The sequence below is a fragment of the Battus philenor genome, unplaced genomic scaffold (genome assembly GCF_028537555.1).
Source record: "Battus philenor isolate CCGP_79_NKW_IND1 unplaced genomic scaffold, ilBatPhil1.0.hap1 SCAF_19, whole genome shotgun sequence".
NCBI classification, from domain to species: domain Eukaryota; kingdom Metazoa; phylum Arthropoda; class Insecta; order Lepidoptera; family Papilionidae; genus Battus; species Battus philenor.
Window position 1 is genome coordinate 12,223,583 of NW_027181681.1, and position 18,746 is coordinate 12,242,328.

General features: G+C 32.7%; 1 protein-coding gene across 5 annotated transcripts in view; it reads left to right on the forward strand.

Moving 5' to 3' along the window:
• The first annotated feature begins 13,679 nt into the window (after positions 1-13,679).
• Positions 13,680-18,746, forward strand: part of RIC-3 (RIC3 acetylcholine receptor chaperone) — a 52,626-nt gene continuing 47,559 nt past the window's right edge. Inside the window, exons 1-2 of one of the 5 annotated variants that reach the window (XM_068764020.1) lie at positions 13,680-14,182; positions 17,289-17,600. In XM_068764020.1, the coding sequence (XP_068620121.1) occupies positions 14,026-14,182; positions 17,289-17,600 (469 nt within the window). In that variant the 5' untranslated portion in view covers positions 13,680-14,025. The remainder of the gene's footprint in view (positions 14,183-17,288; positions 17,601-18,746) is intronic. The other 4 variants (XM_068764019.1, XM_068764016.1, XM_068764018.1 and 1 more) reach the window with 4 other exon arrangements.

The following is an 18,746-nucleotide window of genomic DNA, read 5'->3' on the forward strand; positions in this document are numbered from 1 at the left end:
CGATTCTAGCATTAAATGTAATAAAATCCTTGAAAAAAACCCCAAACAGATTTTGCCAATGTTTTTAAGTTACTTTTTTTGTCTGTGAAATATATTTTTTAACTTCAAATTACCTAACCTTATTCTATTCAATACAATGCAAAATTATTTATACATTATTTCTTCGTTTTAATTTAATTTTAAAAAACAAAGATTCAATTGGTAAAAATCCATACGAGGATTTGTTTGACACGTGATTTTTTTTACATAACACTGCAAAGAAATTTTCTGTATGGAACAAATATGCGCGGGAGTCACGTAAGCACCCACTAGTTTAATATTCATCATTGATTTCATCAGATTTTTTTATAGATTTTTCATTTGAAGTAACGATCTTATTTATTTCATGAAATAAATAAGAAATAAATTATTTTTAAATTTATCGGACTTTAAATTTACCTTTCTTAATGACGTATTTTGACAGTTCAGATTTGACAATTTAAAAATGGCTGTCATCAACATTAATCTATTCCTAAAAATGTTGCAATGATTTGTTTTATGAATAAATTGAAACTCAAAGTGAACTTTCCCTTTTCCTTATGTCATTATTATATTCTTTTAGAACGAGTGAAATTTAATGCTAACATACGGAAGTGTTATTTGATACTGACGCCATTATTTATTCCTATAATTATTTATTTTTATTGGAGAAATACGACTGTATCAAACGACCAAAGGGGACAATCTGAAAGTGCAAGGTTATTGAAAGTATTAATACCTTTGAATATTAGGTCATAGAGGGATAAGTACATCTTTTTAACTGAATTCTCGATAGTGTAATGTATACTTTTTTTCCTAACCTACATTTTTCTTAATGATTAGGACATTAAAAAATTAACAGTAACCAATTCATCAAAAAATTAAAGAAATATTTTGTTGCCAGTATCCAGTGACAATTGACATATGTCACATGTCTTTCTGCCATCGTTAAAAATAATATATAATTCATAAATAGTGTCTACACGGCATTCATTAATTTATTTCTGGTACTGTTTACCTTTCATTAACATTTCAGACTTAACCCTTAATAGCCTAGAATTTCAATTTTGATACCAATCTTTTAAACCGAATGTTCACATTACTATTAGTTTTTTTTATAGGTTGGCTGTACGTATTTTACTGTTGTATAATATTCTTTCCAACGAAATAAAAAAAATCTATTTTTCCCTTCATCTGTCTAGATGGTCTCCTCAAGCAAACAGTAATATTAAATAAAAACCACTTTCGTAAATCAGGCTACTAAGGGTTAAGACATCTACATCTGGACATAAATTTACCACTGAGATTTCCAATCGGATTGGTTGGAAGCATCTTCTTCTTGTACGTGCATGTTAAAACTTCGTTTGCCGAAATCTTAAAGTCCTGATCTGCCTACTGGAACTTTGATTGCCAGCTCTCTGAGCTATGTCAATTCCTTTAGCGATCTCCTCATTCTTATATCTATATTGTAGTCTGTCTATTTGTCAAACTTCACATCTTTCGTAAGTTCATCGAACGTCAACAATATCTCGCTATCTAGAATCGATTAAAATTGTCTAATCGCAATCGATTATTTACTAAATAATTAGTATTAGAGTGTTGTCAGTGTAAAAATAAATAAATTATCAATTTCGTAGCGTTTGTTTTAGCAATAGTCGGCCGTGTGTTGCGAAAATCGAACGCAGCTTTACCAGCGTATTCTGATCGCGTATGTGTACATCCACAATGGCGTTGAGACGTGCAGCTATGCGCACGCGCGTCCATTCCGTCGCCCGTAATAATTCACTACAGCCACTATATAATTACGAAACTAAGTTACACTAAGTTTACCTATGGCGCCACTCACAAACACAGCCAATATCAGAAAATACATAACTTATCTCATTGGTTCCTCTAAATTGTTTCTTAATTTATGTATATTATTTTATATATTTAGTTCCATGACAGCTTAGGTTTTCTTTTATTAGTATTAAATCTGAAATCAAAAGTATATTATTTCAGATTTAAGAATTTTTAGTTGTTTGAAATGTGTGGAAATTGGTTTGTTGACTCATTTACATGATTGATATTATAATATTAACATAAAACAATGTTAATTGTAATTCAAAACGAACGACTGTTGAGCCGGTATTACATTTCGTAATGGACAATTTAAAAGTGTGTTTAGGTAGGTAGGGTAGGTATATGCCTCTACCAAAGATCGTCATGATGGCAGGTCCTGCGCTTCTCTTATCCAGTCCAGCGACTTCCATGGACCTCAACTTCCATGCCGCTGATATAAATGTCTAACTATATCCAAGTGGGTACAGATCCATGAAAACAGAAGAAGAGAGCTCGTAAAAGTAAGATACTAAAGAGAGAAGCAAACAATAAGCCGAGAACGATAAAAAAACATGAAGTGCTAATGTACCATCTAGAACAGTGATTCCCAAAGTAGTCTATATCGACCCCTAGGGGTCTATAACAACCTGCAAGGGGTCTACGACAGCGAAAAAAATTTGGGGGTCCATGAAATGAAAATGGGGGCCCACGATAGTGGATCTCAACACATACGCTGATAGTACCTATTTACTTACATCATACTATCTTATAATATCAAAACATTTACACTATTTATAAAAGTACGTATGAAGTAGTTTAATTTTGAGTAGTTTTAATTTAAATTCAATTAATAAATGTATAAATTTACATGTGTTTTTACTTTAAGTTTTTAACACTAAACTTCACTACAGTTAGAAATAATAACTAACTAACTAACCCAACACGGAAAAACATGGCAAGGGGTCTACGACACAAAAAAGTTTGGGAAACTCTGATCTAGAAGATCGACATGTGGTATGTCTGAAGAAGATGAAAGATAGAACGAGTTTCATTGTCATTTTAGCTAAAAGGTTTACACTGGTAATAAAACTGGTTTGAAGTGGCCTATATCGAGAATTTCTAACATTCTTAACATGGTCAACTCTTCACTTTGTGGCTGAACTTCCCCCACTGCCCTTGCATATCCTTAATAATTGTTTAGCACGCTATGCACTACACCTACTGTCATCGCTACTCAGCTGCCTTGTGTCAGTTACATTCGTTCTTCTAATTATCTCATTCCTGATTAGATTTAATGGAAACCTTTATCTCTGATACAGTTAGGTAATCATGGTTTTATTTACTCTGTTGTATATTTGGAAAAAGTAAAGTTTTTGTTTGATTTTACAATTTTTCTTACAATTTCTTCATTTACGTGTAGTTGTACGTATTAGTTGTGATATCAACTCTAGAACCTTAGAGATTGTTGCAACGATAATAAGAAGAAATCACATTTTTTTTGTAAATACGCATTCTCCGTCGTTTCTTCATGAATAAAGGTCGTGTTCGTTCATAGACCTTGGTAGTATCGAAGAAAATCTTTATCGATGACATCCTACCTTCTTCTTTACACAAAGCTGTAGATTATACCAGTTATTGACTTGATTTGTTCAGAACAACTGCTAGATGATCGTTCACGTGGTCTTTTATCGTCTATATTCTTTACAGCTAGTAATTTATTGAAATTATCTGTTTGTGATGTAAACAAATTGACTTAAACATTTATTGGTAACTGTAGAGAGATCTAGATCTTGAATGATAAGGTTAGGATGCGTTTACATTCATCTATTTGCACGATGCTTATATGCTCTTGCTCTTCTGTTTATCATCACAACATCGCCTATAAATTTTGGAGTTAATTTGGTATTTGGAGTTTATATGGTATTTTTCTCACGGCGCTTTAGAATCTCTAGAAATCGAGAATGGTTGCTTTTAAAGGTTTTCCCGCCTTTCTTTACCCAGCGCTAGCACTTTTCAAAACGGTAGTAATTTTAGCTAGGTGATGGCATCTGACCAAGTCAAGCTTCAGTCCATTCTAGCGCGACGAATGACAGCTTAAACTAAGATCCCCTCATGGAAGCCTGCATGCTAACTACTCCGTCCAGATTAACTTCCTTTTCCTGTAATTAAAAAATAAAAATAATATTCGCGTACACCTAAAAGTCAATTGATCTGTTGTATTCATAAAATAGATTCACATGAAGGCCTGTGTGTAGTGTTAGGTGTTTATGAAAGGTCTCGACAGATGAAGTAACATCTGGTACTGGCAAACATAGGAAGTGGGCGTGGACTTCGACAAGATTCTCGCCCACATTTCTATTTATTAAATATATAATTTATTAATTAACATTAGTGTCGACGATTTGGGATTGAATATAAAATTACGTCGAGAATGTTTCTTCGTGAATACAAAATCTAACCTCATTTAAGTTTGAAATAAAGAGATATACATAAGGTTAGAACTTGAAATAAAGATAAGCTTTTTATATATTTCTTTAGGTTTATGAGATTCTTTCTAGGTGCGGTAGATCTTGGAAGTAATAACAAAAAGTCCGAAGTAGAAGTGTGTACGTTGGTCTATTGTCTCATGTGAAGTTTTTGCTGTTAGCCTTGTGGCTTTTACAGCTTTATCGGAAACGAGTTCACGAAACGGAGGGGTCCGTGAACTATATAAAATTTACAAGATTCGAGTTTCCGAACCCGTATCAGTACTCGGCGGGGAGACGAGGAAGTCGCAAAGATAGTGGCCGCGAGATAGAAGCAGCGGGGCTCACCCAGCCAGCCCTCGAGGACACAAACCCAGCACGACCCGGTGGTATATTGGTCAAACTTAGAGCATGTTTATACCGATTTAAAACTATTAAAACAATGTTTAACCAATAGAAATCGTCTGCCAATCACAGGTTGAGAAGTATTGTAGAGTGCTCTATTTCACTGGGGATGTGTAAAGAATTATATTTCTATGGAATTCCCCTTTTCGATGCGCCGTTGATGACGATATAATTTCTACAGGCTATTTAAAACCAGTGACCCTTTTACAAGCAATTGTGTTCAGTTTGACAATACGCCCCCAAATAATGTCAGTAAATTATCAAATAAACAATTTAAAAAGGTCATTAAACAAAAAGTCTTCAGGATTCTGTTACGGTGTGAAGGATATTTGTGATAATAGAACTTTGATTTAATTGCTTTTAAAAAGTTTAACTTAACACACCGGTTTAAGCTCAAGGAGGACCCCTTGTGCTTCTGTAAACCGGGCGTGGACCAGACCGTGGTCCACCTTGTAGCAATTGTCCAGCATTCGGAGGACTCCGATTCGACTTCGAATCCCGGTTTGGTATCAAAGTCAGCGAGGGGACAATGTCCTCACTAATCGAGGAATAGCAGACGCGACCTGATTTCCTCAGGTTATGCAAATAAATCATAACGCAGGTGATAAATAATAACAAAACCTAAAAGTTGAAACTGTAAAAAGAAATAAAATCAATGTATAAAAATAGAAATAAGTATATAAAATAAACAAAAACGTGAAATAAAAGTAAAGAAATAAATTATAAACCTGAGAAATGTGGTGATGGATCGAAGGCGTCGGAAAGAGGGATGTAGAATGAAAGGGAATGATAGATGAAATGTGGAAAAAAAAAAAAAAAAAGTGAAAGAATGGAAGAACATACGATGCATGGAAGAAGAGAACGGTAATAAAATTATTAAAAAATATAATAAAACTCCCTAACCCACCGTTGGCTGTCTTTGGGGAGGCCTGGGCCTTGCAGCGGGCGTCTAGGACATGATTATGATGATTGCGTAGCTTGTTTCAGTGCCCCTAGTTACGTCACTATAAATATTTTTGAAAATTAGCACTGTGATATGACACTTATATCACAATATTAAAGTTTCATGTTTCAAATAAATATTATGATTTATGTATAAATGATAGTATATATGATTATATATTTAAATACTATGATTTATAATACTATTTATATTCAATCAATAATAATGAACAACACTATTCATATTTCACATCCCTATCTGACAGTTGGTATTTTTACTCTGTGTTTCTGTGTTCACCTATGTCTAACCTTCATTATGACTACTGTTCCATATTAGATTAATTGTTCGAAACAATTTCAATGAAACTTTTAGTTAATATTTTTTTCATTTAAAAAGCAAATATTTTTAAATACAAGTATCAAACGTCTTTGATTAGCAATTAACATGACCGCTGACAAGAGCAAACTACTAAAAAAACTATTACAAAATAGAATACTAATTGAAATATCAATTACACTTAATTATTTTTTAAATTTAAAAATAATCAATGATACTTAAATAGATTCGTGAGCGTCATATACTATTTTACGCGTCAGTTGATCCAGTGAAGGCGTAATTGCATGATTAAACGAATGACTCACGACGTTACATCAGATAGACATTCATCAGTGATCCGAGCCGACGCCCACGCGTGGGCAAATAGCATCCATACTCTGGGAATAGAACCGGTTACGTCCTTTTGTTCGCAATCAACTTTGACCCACTTAGATGGTACACAGGTGATTTAAAGAGAATTTAATTTGCACCCAGGTTTAAAAAAAGTTTATTCTTTTAGTTCATGACATTAACGTACGATTTATGATGGGATTTACGGATTCCGTGGGTTTCAGGCGACAGACTACAGAAGGCATCTTGCCTAAGACCTCTTCTATGGTAGTGAAGGTCCATAGCTCCCTGGGAACCTCGCTCGGACTGCTACATAATGAATCACCTCAAGATTTGGAGATCACCGAACTCTCCACTCAATGTCCCCACTAGAAATCCTCGGCTTCAGCTGTCTCTCGTCGATAATATCCTTTTAGTATTCAAGTAAGAATAGGACCAATATTTACCCACTTGCACATGCAGTGGTAGTCGTGCAACAAAGTGCAACTCGCCAGCCCGCTGATAAATGCGTATGCGGCAAACAATGTGAATTACACAACTGCCACCGTCAAATCACTCATCATCATTTTGGTATTCAGACAAAATTGTAGCAAGCGGTAGAGGAGTGAAATGTGATCGATGTGTCGTGAGTTTCATTCCTAGGATTGGGGGATAGTATTGTCACTGATCACAAACAAAGTTGGACAGCATTTCAATCTGCATACCATAATACAACACTGCGATCGCTAATCCCAGCGGCAGATGACTGAGTCATGCTATAGTAGGTCGCGAGTTCGTTTCCCGGGATAGAATCCTATTTAATTAAAACTGTGAATTCATTATATAGGATTATCACCGTTCAGAGGATCGGCAGCAGCGCCATCTACGTACCGCAATACCACACTTTGATCACCAACCCGCTTTCCGAGCGTGGTGATTATACTATATCTCTCAATAGATGTTTTTTGGGAAAAACCTATGCCTTGCAGCGGCGCCGATCGTTTTTTCCTGGCTAATAACACCACTACCACTTTTGAAAGCATAAATGCTGGAAATAAAAATGGTGGAAAATACACCAGTAACGCTTCTGTCTAGTATGATCAGGATTAACTGATTTGACTTTTGGTGGTTTGTCCACAAGGGTAAATCATTATTTTTAGTTTTGAATTTATTTTCATCATCTTTCGTTCTTCAAAATATCTGTCACCCCTAACATTCTTTGAATTTCGTTCATATTTCCTCTCACATCTCTCTCCAGCATTCTCAAGATATAGATTTAACTTTCACATCACTTTACTATCATAGATGTAGTTGTTTTATTATTTATTAAATAATTGAATTACCTGATTATTTGGTAATAAGTCTAAACCATAGCAATATGGTTATACCGAATATTACATTACAAAAATGAGAAATTTTATATGTAACAATAATCGTAGCATCAACAAAACATGTAAGTCGATTTTTAATATCATCTGATATTTACATACAAAATTTATCTTTTGTGTAAGAAAGGAGGATGGTGAACAAAATTAAAAAAATATGTATTTACCTGGCCATGTGAAGTCCTTGCTTCAAACACGGTAGGGGGAACATACAAAAAATATCATATGATATTGTTTTGTATCTGTAATAATTTATTATTCTTCTTTTTAGTCTATAGATGCCCACTGCAAGGCATATGCCGATCGCCACGTTTGCCGGTCTTGCACTTCCCACGTTCACATAGTGGGGAGCTTTCCCACGCCGTGTCTACAGGCTCGATTGCACCAGCAACATGTTCCACCCAACCCACTACAGATGAGGAACTCTTCAAGCGTTGGTTTTCAACCATGTGTCTCTTCATTGAATTTTTTTTAAATTATAACCAATAATAATAATAGTTCACATAGTATCAAAATTTGTTCAGTACCCCAAATTTCTGTGCACGATGTAGATCTGTATATGTATTAGAAATTAGAATCTGGAAATTTCTATTTACGAATTTAAACTATTCGAAATTCGAAATAAATTTAATTTCGTTTTTTGAATTATTTCTTTCAAACGCCAGATGTCAAAACGTTTGTACGTTGGATAGGCGACGGTAAATAGACATTTTATTGACATTAGACAAAGAAAAAGTGTTTAAACTAAACTCATTAGTTCCGGTTAAACACCTCCGGTGAAAGTGAAGGTTAAAATATTGTGCTCAATTTACTATATGATTATATAATATTCTGTGCACCGTAAAAAGAAGCTTTTAACATTAGCATAGCATTTAACAGACAATATATAAATAGCACCTTCTCGAGCGATCTTTTGTCTAAATTATAAACGGGTATAATCAAACGAATGACCGCTAAAACTCCCTTCGTGGGGGAGACCTTTGACCCTAGTAATTCCATGGAGTATCCACCGAAATAATCTAAGAGTTCAGCGGCCTATCTATCTGGTAAAATAACAGTGTTTAACAATCCGAGCCGAAGCTCCCGGGGAGTCTTCGAGCTACGCAATCTTAGAGAGAAGAGAGGAGGTGAGAGGTCTTATGCTAGACGCCCTCTGCTCCCTGCCATCTCAATCTGTAAATGCCACTTGACCAGCAGTTAAAGTCAGGTTTAAAAAATATATACCCACACTATATAAATAAATCCGTGGATATTACATAACGCAGGTACAGCAGGAAATTTTCTCTTAAAAGCTACTAATTTGTAAAATAAACTATCCTCCTTTTTCCGATATTTCAGTGTGAATTTTAAAGAGTTAGAAATACCGATGCTTTTTCGTAAAAATAACGCAATTAGCTATATGCTAATAGCTTGATTGTTATTAACGTTTTGTTTTAAAAAGTTATAAATACACTCGCAAACTAAATGTCATATTATTAGCATTCTATTCTTTTTTTTTTTTTAAATTATGTTATAAGTCCATATTATTATAATACATAAAAAAAGTAATCGAATATTATTTCTTTAAAAAAAATTCTATTGCAATTGTTTAAGTACCGTAATACAAAATAAAAATTAATAATAATATTAAAAAAATTGTGTCGAATTAAAACTATTACCACTATTGTCAGATTTTATTGTAAATATTTTAAATCTCTTTAAGAAAATATTTGATATATTTTTTTAATTTATAATCTGCGTAGAACTTTACTTCTATTAGTCGTATGTTCTGGGCGGTGCAGTAATCCTTACGTGACATTGATTAACTTAAAATAATTTGAATTTTAACAGTACATTAGTGTACCATTTATGTTAGACGTTTCCAGACTTTTTTCTCATAATTAATATTTAAAATTTAACTGGTTCTGATGGACCCTATGCAGTTACATTTCCACCATATTCCTAAAATTTTACAGGTAACCGCCTTCGAGTTTGTAGCATATTTTCTGCTTACATTAGCAGGTGAAGTCAAACCTACATTTTAGTGGATGATCACTCACGAATTGTGAACCATCATTCTTTAGTATGCCAACGTAGATCCTCTTCGAGTCACCCGTGGACCACGGAGGAACAAATATTAATTGGTTATGTATTTTTACGCTTAAAGAACATTTAAAATATATGTATACATATAAAATTGAACCAATACAATAGGAACATAGAAGTATAGATGGTGATTTTATCGTATTTCGATACAAACAATATTTAAATGGATTGGAAATATTTTGTAATTTAAAATAGGATAATATCCTATTTTAAATTACAAACGACTACGACAGATTATACAGAAGACTGAAGAGTGTAATCCCACTGTGCTTTGGGTTTGAGGATAATAGGATTTTGATTCGATCGAAATTTGGATTATGTTGTTGTTTTAGTAAGATGACTAATAACAATGGATATTCCCGAGGAAACATTAAACTATAATTTTGACAGTCGTCACCCGGAAATTGTCCGTTCGTCGACTTGAATTTAAAATGCGCATTTCTTCGTAGTTCCAAAAGTGTCGAGCGGAAACAAACCAGGATGTCCTCTCCCTTTATGGTGCACTGTCTCCATAGCATCCAGACGGACTTATAACCGACTCGAAGCTTTAAAATATGGCGGTATCGGCCATTTTGTAACACTTGCGCGTGCGCTGCTTCCTGCGGCTAAAGGAGCGCTGCCTGCCCATTGTTTCGTTGGAGGGGATGCATGTGACCTGAATAATGATTACGTCTTTAACTGTCGAAACGATAAAAAAAAATGCTTAGGCTCGAGTTTTACTTAATTTATTCGTGACGAAAAGATGTTTAGATTTTTGGGGTATCCCAACACAATGCCAGGTATATTTTTGTCGGTGGTAATAGAAAAGCTAACATAGTTTAAGGTGTAAAGCGGCGTAACTGACGCTTTAAAGCAACAGCGATGAATTCTTAATGAACGCTAAACTATGCTTTTGTTTTTGTTCAAAATGTATTTTATTAGGGTTATATATTTACGTACACTTACATCATTATCACGTAATAATCAAACAATTCAAATGCTTGTGTATGTAGAAACATTTTTTATCAAGAAAAACATTCTATAAAAAAGTATATTTTTTTATAGTTTGAAACATAATGTACCCTGTACATTGGTTTTAGGTTTAAAAGATTTAAATGGGTGAATGTATAGCTCATTTACTGTCAATTAATATATAGTAAACCATAACTTGTCACACGTAGCGATTATGTTATCTAATATATAAATTTCTCGTGTCACGGTGTTCGAACTTGAACTCCTCTGAAACGGCTTGACCGATTTTTACCAAATTTTATATGCGTATTGAGTAGGTCTGAGAATCGGCTACTATCTATTTTTCATACCCCTAAGTGATAAGGGTTGTTCACCCTTAAAATTTTTTTTTTATTTTTTGACGAAATTTTTTGTTTTTATTTTTTTATGATACAACATACAAAAATACATACAACCCTAAATTTTCACCCCTCTACGATCAACCTTTATTTTTAAATTGAAAATTAAAAATATTTTTTTTGCAAAACAACGTTTGCGGGATCAGGGATACTAGATCCCCCATAAATATCTTTAGGCATGGCCCATGTATTGCAATAGGCGTCGATGGAATGAAATGGACTAAACCGATGACGACACCATTACCTAAAATCAATGCTGTCAAAACTAACAAGTAACATAATAATAAAATAGTAAGGAAAATCGTTAAAAAAAGTTTACTAGATTGCAACATATTAAAACTAATTATTGTTTACTATTTGTCCGTGCCGACTTTGTACTGTCAGAAGTAATTAGCATGACGCATTCCAATAGAAAATATAAATTAATGTAACATTTTTCAGAGTGACCACGTCATTGATGGAAATAGGTTTAAAAACTTTAATTTGCAGACAAATGAGCTACAAATCCAAAACCCTTTATAGCTGTTATACCTTTAACCAAACCACCTGTGAATTTACGTATACAAAAAGAAATGTCACGGTTATTTTGTAATGAAGAAAAGGATAGAAAAAAAAACATTCTTTTTTTAAATTACCGCATGGATTTAAAATTATCGAATAATGCGTATGAAAAGTAAGATATTTATAAACATTTATAATTGAGGAAAATTTTCGTTTAATATTTTTGTTGTGTTAAATGTAATTTATATTTTTACATCGTATTACGAAAAATTAAAATCGGTATTCACAATATTTAAATTAAATTTTAAATAAATTGTTGTAAATTTTGAAACGGGAATGGCGCTCCTTTGACAGGGAAAACAATAAAAAAGTACTTTCTTAGCTAAAGCGCTTTTAAAAATGGAAAACGGTAAGAATTGCAATTTTTGTCGCGGGAGATGTCTTGTATTTACGATTGAAATAACTCGCTTTAATTAACAAGCGTCTTATTTCAATATAGAAAGATAGAATAATGTACAATTTAATTATCAATCTGCAATTATCTGGTACTCGATGTTAAGTCTTTTCCAATTCCTCTTCCTTTTATCCACTTTGTCTTACTTCAATATTATTACATTACATTTTTTACATTCATTGAATAATTTATAAAAGAAATTATGGACTTACAACGTATGGTAATTAGCGTGCTCCCAAAAAAGTGACAATAAATGCATATGACAGGAATACTTTGTCTATGGAATTTTTTTTCAAATCAGGTGAATGCTACTTATAGATTTTTTTTAAAATAAAGCATTCAGTATTTAAATGCATTCTTTTTTACAGAATTTTGTGCAACAAAATCCATTATAAAATAAATCTAAGAATAACTTTGTTTATATTTACAATAGTGTCCTTATAATTGGTAACATTAATTAATTAATGGATCAAGAGAAACTTCCAGAATCTTTAGATACTTTGCAGAGATCTAGGCTAAGTAAAAAAATAAACAATTCCGGGTGTCGAATCTATGGTACATACTTAGACAACCATTAAAGGCACATAAACCTATCCACCTACCCATAACATATTGTTTATGATCATATTTATATACATTCACTCATTATATACATTTACCGTTTTTTAAGTGTATTGATTATGGAAGAAATAATTAATTAAAAAATAAACATTGAAACATTTACGGTACATAACAATGTGTATCTTATATCTAAGCAGAGATAGCATGCGTTACGAAAACAAAGTAGATACTCAAATAAAATGATTTCTAGGTATGATGTTCATTTTTTATATTACTTGTCATAATGTACTTCAATTTTGATAAAAAAAAAATACTGAAAACATCTATTAATAATTGATAAAAACTGAAAATACTACCAATACCGTTACTAATTATTGTCGATTGGCAATGTTGTAATTCATTAATGCTTTTAATATGTTATGCAGTATGGCCCGACTCAAGACGGGTTACCGTTTACTTAAAACATTTGTTCAAGCGCACATGCTTTTTAAGACTTTATTAGTTTATCTCCAAGGAGCGGTTTGTAAAGCAAAGGACACACGATGTAATGCTGATTCTCAATTTTTTATAAATATTTCATAAATATTATTAAATGAATATTTTTCCTTGTAAAGCTATGCGGGTAAGACAAATATTTACTTTTTCTGTCAGTTGAAACGTTTTGAAAATTTTACATAAAGCATTTAGTATTTCTATATGTAATAAATAAAATTGTTTTAATAATCCGGACATGTAGAACGAGTAAAATTGTCATTGGATTCATGTGTATTATTTACGGAAAGTTTCATAGCACTACATGGTATTGTCGGTGTGGTCTCACACTTGCCCATAAATACCTCGACGGAAATGTACGTTTGTAAAGTTTAGGGAGTATTTTTTTTCGTATGCTAGTTTAACAAGTACCTACGTTGAGTGTCTAATTGGTATTCATCTGAGCGCGTGTAGACCACGCCGCGGTGGGGAAGGGTTATTAGCCGGTGCCGCCTCCGCGCCGAAGCATATTGTACCGAGGACCGCGGGCGCCGCACGCTCCGCCAAACATTAATTCACTCAATATTTGAACAACGGTGACTGAAATTCAAAAAGGAAGTCAGGCCGGTGGCTGGGAAGGCAAGATGTCGGCATAGCTGATTGACTTTGATATACGGCTGTGTCACATCGAGCCAGCTCAATCCACCGGCGTTCTACGCACGAAGATACTCAAGGTGGACGCTCCCGTAGAGAAATTGCGGTCGCTCCCGTAACGCGGCGGGAAGGGCGCGTCTGACAGCTGTCATTGCATGCAGTTGTGCTCGGCGGAGGATATTTATTTTTACTCACACACGACGATGTTCCCGTAGAGTGCGACCGGCTCCGTGCGCGCGTGACGAACCGATACGAATAACACGAGAGAATGGCGAACGACGAAGTGCTGGGGCCGCGTAAGACGATGTTCGTTCTAGTGATTGTTGTGGGGTGTTTCGCCGTCCTGTGGCCCAGGATCCTCTCGCCGCTGATCCTGGGCCACACCCAGGAGCAGCTTAAACCCAACCAGTTCGACCGGGACGCAGGTAATGTCGGTATTTATAACTCTAGCTCAATGTCAATAGCAGAGCGCGCGATGTACGCGACATTCTCAACTCACGCTTAAATCTAATTACGTCGATGGTTAATTACAATTGTTTAAACGAATAGATTAAACGTTAAATTCTAATTTTTATACATTATCATATATCCTAATTTCCGGGGCCGATCAATTGTCAATTTAATTCCGATAATAATCGAATATAAATTCGAAAATAATTACTTGAGCAACAAAATTAATTACCCGAAAGATAAATGTATATTTAACAGACATTAATAAAAGTATAAAATAAACTACTTGATCATATTTTTATATTTAAAAATGTTGTCCTTGAAAAATACATTAGTGAAGCAATGTACAATTAGCGAGAATGATGTATGTCCAGCAAATATTCCTCGGTCCAATTGTTGACACTAAGAAATCATATTTACAATAGTTCTGATTGGAATCCGGTAGGCGGGTACTTGTTTAACCAATAGAAAATATGTACATGATTGCATCAATGTGTAAATATATGCAGTCCTTCTTTCATGTTATTTAGTTCTCGTTTACCTCTCATACATTATAAAGTACATGAGATATTTATAAATTTTAATAATTGAATAATAAGTCTTATTTAGCATTACTATGTGTCTACAAAATTTAATTTCATTAGTAATATAATAATTTCATATCTCTTTTATAAGCAAAAAGTTATTTTTTTTTCACCTGATGTTAGTATAATATTATCAGGTGAAACTTGATAATTATTGGTTTATACAATTTTATGGCATACAAATTCTACTGGACTCTCGCAGAAACAGTATTGTTCAGTGTCTTGCAGAAACTGTATTTTTAATGGGAATGGCTCCAAATATAATCACAACATATTTTGTATAAAAACCACTTACACTTTAATTTTTAAAGTTGAGCAAGTATATATTAAATTCCAAAAATCGTTCTCTGATAATTGTGAAATGATAAAGTGCTTACTTGTTTTATTAATAAATCTATAAAATAGGCCAGGGAAAAAGCTCTGTCAAATTTTGTGTGGATATTCAAGACATATGTTTTTTTCAAACATTATTTTCATTAAAATATACTATATACTTACAATTTTGTTCAATGACTTTTGGCCATCTTGTTAGTACTGACATGATGCTGTGCTGACACTACATAAGGTCTATAAAGAACACATTTTTTTTAAATTTAAATTGATTTTTTTCCCTTTTTTTAAAGTAAACTTTTTAATGTCACTAAAACCAGCTAGTTACAAATAGTACAATCAAAGAGATTTTACTACAAGTTTATACATACTGATTGTAAAAAGACTTTTTCAGGACCTAATATACTCTACCTCACAGAATTAATTAATACAGTAAAAATATAAAGTCTCATTGTTCATTATTATATTTTTTAAATTATAATTAAAATTATGACTTTTTGATAAATACATTTGACCTTTACATTACAAATATACACTTGCAGATAACACAAGGATAATAATTTATGTGGTATAAAATTCCTTGCACTGTGCTAATTAAAAGAATTAGCATTGTGGACTAAACATGGAAATGAAATGGTATTTTTGTGGATATAAATTTAACTATATAAAAAGCAGTTTATTTGATGGAACTATCAAAAATTATATAAAATTTTGTTTCAGCTATAGCAAGATATTCCGTGTTATAGTATTATTCTATCTACTCAATATTATTCAAGAACAGATAAAATTAATACATTGTAATTTTATAATAGGTCTTATCATGTAATGTCAAAAAAACAAGCTTGAGGAAAATAAATATTGTTTTTTTTTTTTGGTAATTTTAATAACATGTATTGCAGCTATCATTGAGTAATAATGAGGAAAAGAGGATATTTGGATGCATTACTTCAATTTAAGTATAATGAGGGAAGATAGGATTAATAGATATAATAAGATAAGATATCATTATATCTCTGTATCTGATAAAAGATTTTGATCTGTCAAGAGAGAAAATCAGATTATTTCTGGAACAAGCTTCTAAAGCAGCATTAGTAGAGTAATTTAAAATTTGGTTGAGTTGGAAGAGAAGTCTGGTGGATCAATCCCATAATTTTACTGCTTAGTTTTTTAGGCTAGTGCACCACACCAGGCTCTCCCTTCAATGTGATGAACTCTGCACTAATTCAGTAAACTCAAAGAATGTTGAGAAGTTATATCTGTTTGTCTATTTTAAAAAGTAATGTAGGAAATTTTTTTAACAAAAATTTTTAAACAACAACCACTTTGAAAATTGTCATTTTTATTAATATATCTATCATTGAAACCATGTTCATCTATTAACAAAAGTATTTGGGCTTCAAAATATCCAATCTGTTCATAACAGATCACTATTTTAATTTGTTTTATTTATAATTCTTTATTATACATGTTAGGATACATTTAAATAGTTTTATAATAAAAAATAAAAGAATACAGTGGGCGATCTTATCACACAAGGTAATCTCTTACAGGCAACCATAGTATTGAAAAGGTAGTAAATAAATAATAGATAGTTACTGTGTACAAAACATAATACATATATACCGATAATAATTAAGGTATAATACATATTATAAATATAATACAATAATAAATAAAAACATCAAAGTGATTTGGATAGCACTTGCCTCAGAAAGAATAAAGAAACAGAAGGAGAAAAATAAATGAATTAACAGATAAATAATCATAGATCTAGTAAATAGTTCTTAACCATTTTCTTAAAAATAGGTAGTGAGTTAGCATGTCTTATATTCAGCGGTCATTCCACTATCAAACAACATGTGTGGTAAAATATACATAAGTGGCTGTTATATACATATTATAATTAATAGATATTTAAGAAAAATTGAGTATCATAATTAAAAAATCGTGTCAAAGTGTTTTTTTTAAAATAATTATTAAGGTACAGGATACCAACAGTGTGCATACAGATAAAAATAATTAAACAGAATTTTTAAAGTTAACACAATAGCAGCTACCAACATAAAAACACAAACATACAAATTTCATCTGCAGAACAATGGTAGCTTTATCTGTTGCTGTTTGAAATACATTCTAATGAAATATATTGTATTTTTAAATGTGTTAGGATGCTGCGAAGTTATGTTCGAGACAGAGATAGCGGTGTTGGAGTTAGTCAATGAAGTGTGCAGTTCAGCAATAGGAGTCGGTGGGAAGTTGTCTCCAAACTTAGCAATTGAGTGCCGGAAAGCTGTCAATCAGACATGTGGCCTTGATATAGCAGCATTCCTGAAACGGAGTGAGAATGTGGGAAAGACAACCAAGATGCTGATAGAGACAATGAAGAACAGCAACGGGTCATGTCTGAAGGAGCATTTTGGTGTGCAACTCTCAAGTCTGAGCAACCATCCTGCGCTCAACTCCTGGACATTCGAAGACAGTTAGTTATGTTATAATTGTGGATTAACATGCATGGGTTTGCTTGTACTAATTCTAAAATCAATTAATAATTATTGATATATAAACTTTTTTGTTACTATTATATGTCAATGCTGTTATACTTGGGCTATTACAGCTACATTGGCTACAGAAGGGATGACCAACCTTTTTAATCAACAGACCAATTTAAATTAAATATTTTTTAGGCGCCGGTATTAAAATGAATACTGATTAATAATTAAAAAAAAACATTATTTATTATAAATATTAGAAATAAAACATCAAAATTATTATAGTATATGTAACATTGACCGATGGTTATTTTTTATTAATTTCATGATAAAATTTATTTTAAATTTTTCGAAAACATACGAAATTCCGAATACAGATACCGTTTGCTTTGCATTTCTGGACGAAAGCGAAAATTTTCTAGAACTCAAATAAAATTTGGTGAGTGGGAAAAATTTTTTTTTTTAAATTTACAGCTATGTACTACCATTTTATAATTAATTATTTTTATATTGATGGGTGAAAATCGATATAATTAATTTAATTTTAAAAGATTTGTGGGCCTATATTTGAAGGGCCAAAAGCGACTTGCGGCCCGCTCGTAGTTTATCCCTGGATTACATGGTTAAAATTAAAATTTTAATGATACCATCTCCACCGTTTTCTTGCTCCACTTGGATGTGACAGGTCTGTGTGTTTTGGGTACATTGTTTCTTTGTCCTTCCAGATGTTATTTGGGGCAGCAGCTGCCAAAGTTTTACGCTGCTTCTCTAGTTCTAGATCTTATTCTTCACCATGGTTTTCCTCTTGCAGTCCGGGCGGTGCTTTATGTTGACCGTCTCCACGCTCTTTGGAACCTGTTGTTTATCCCTTTTAGGATAATCTTGTATGAAGACAAGTAGTAACAATTTTGTTGACCACTGTAACTCTGTAAGCCTTTACGATAAGATTCCTGAATTATTGAGAAATAAATTTAAAAAATTATAATTCTAAATTGAACGCAACTAAACTGTGATAAGTATGCAATCACATGACCGTTACACATGGAACGCTACGGAACGCATGTGTTGTCAAAGTTACATATTACTATTATCAAAAAAGTATGGGATGTACCATGAAAAACTATTTACAAAACCCA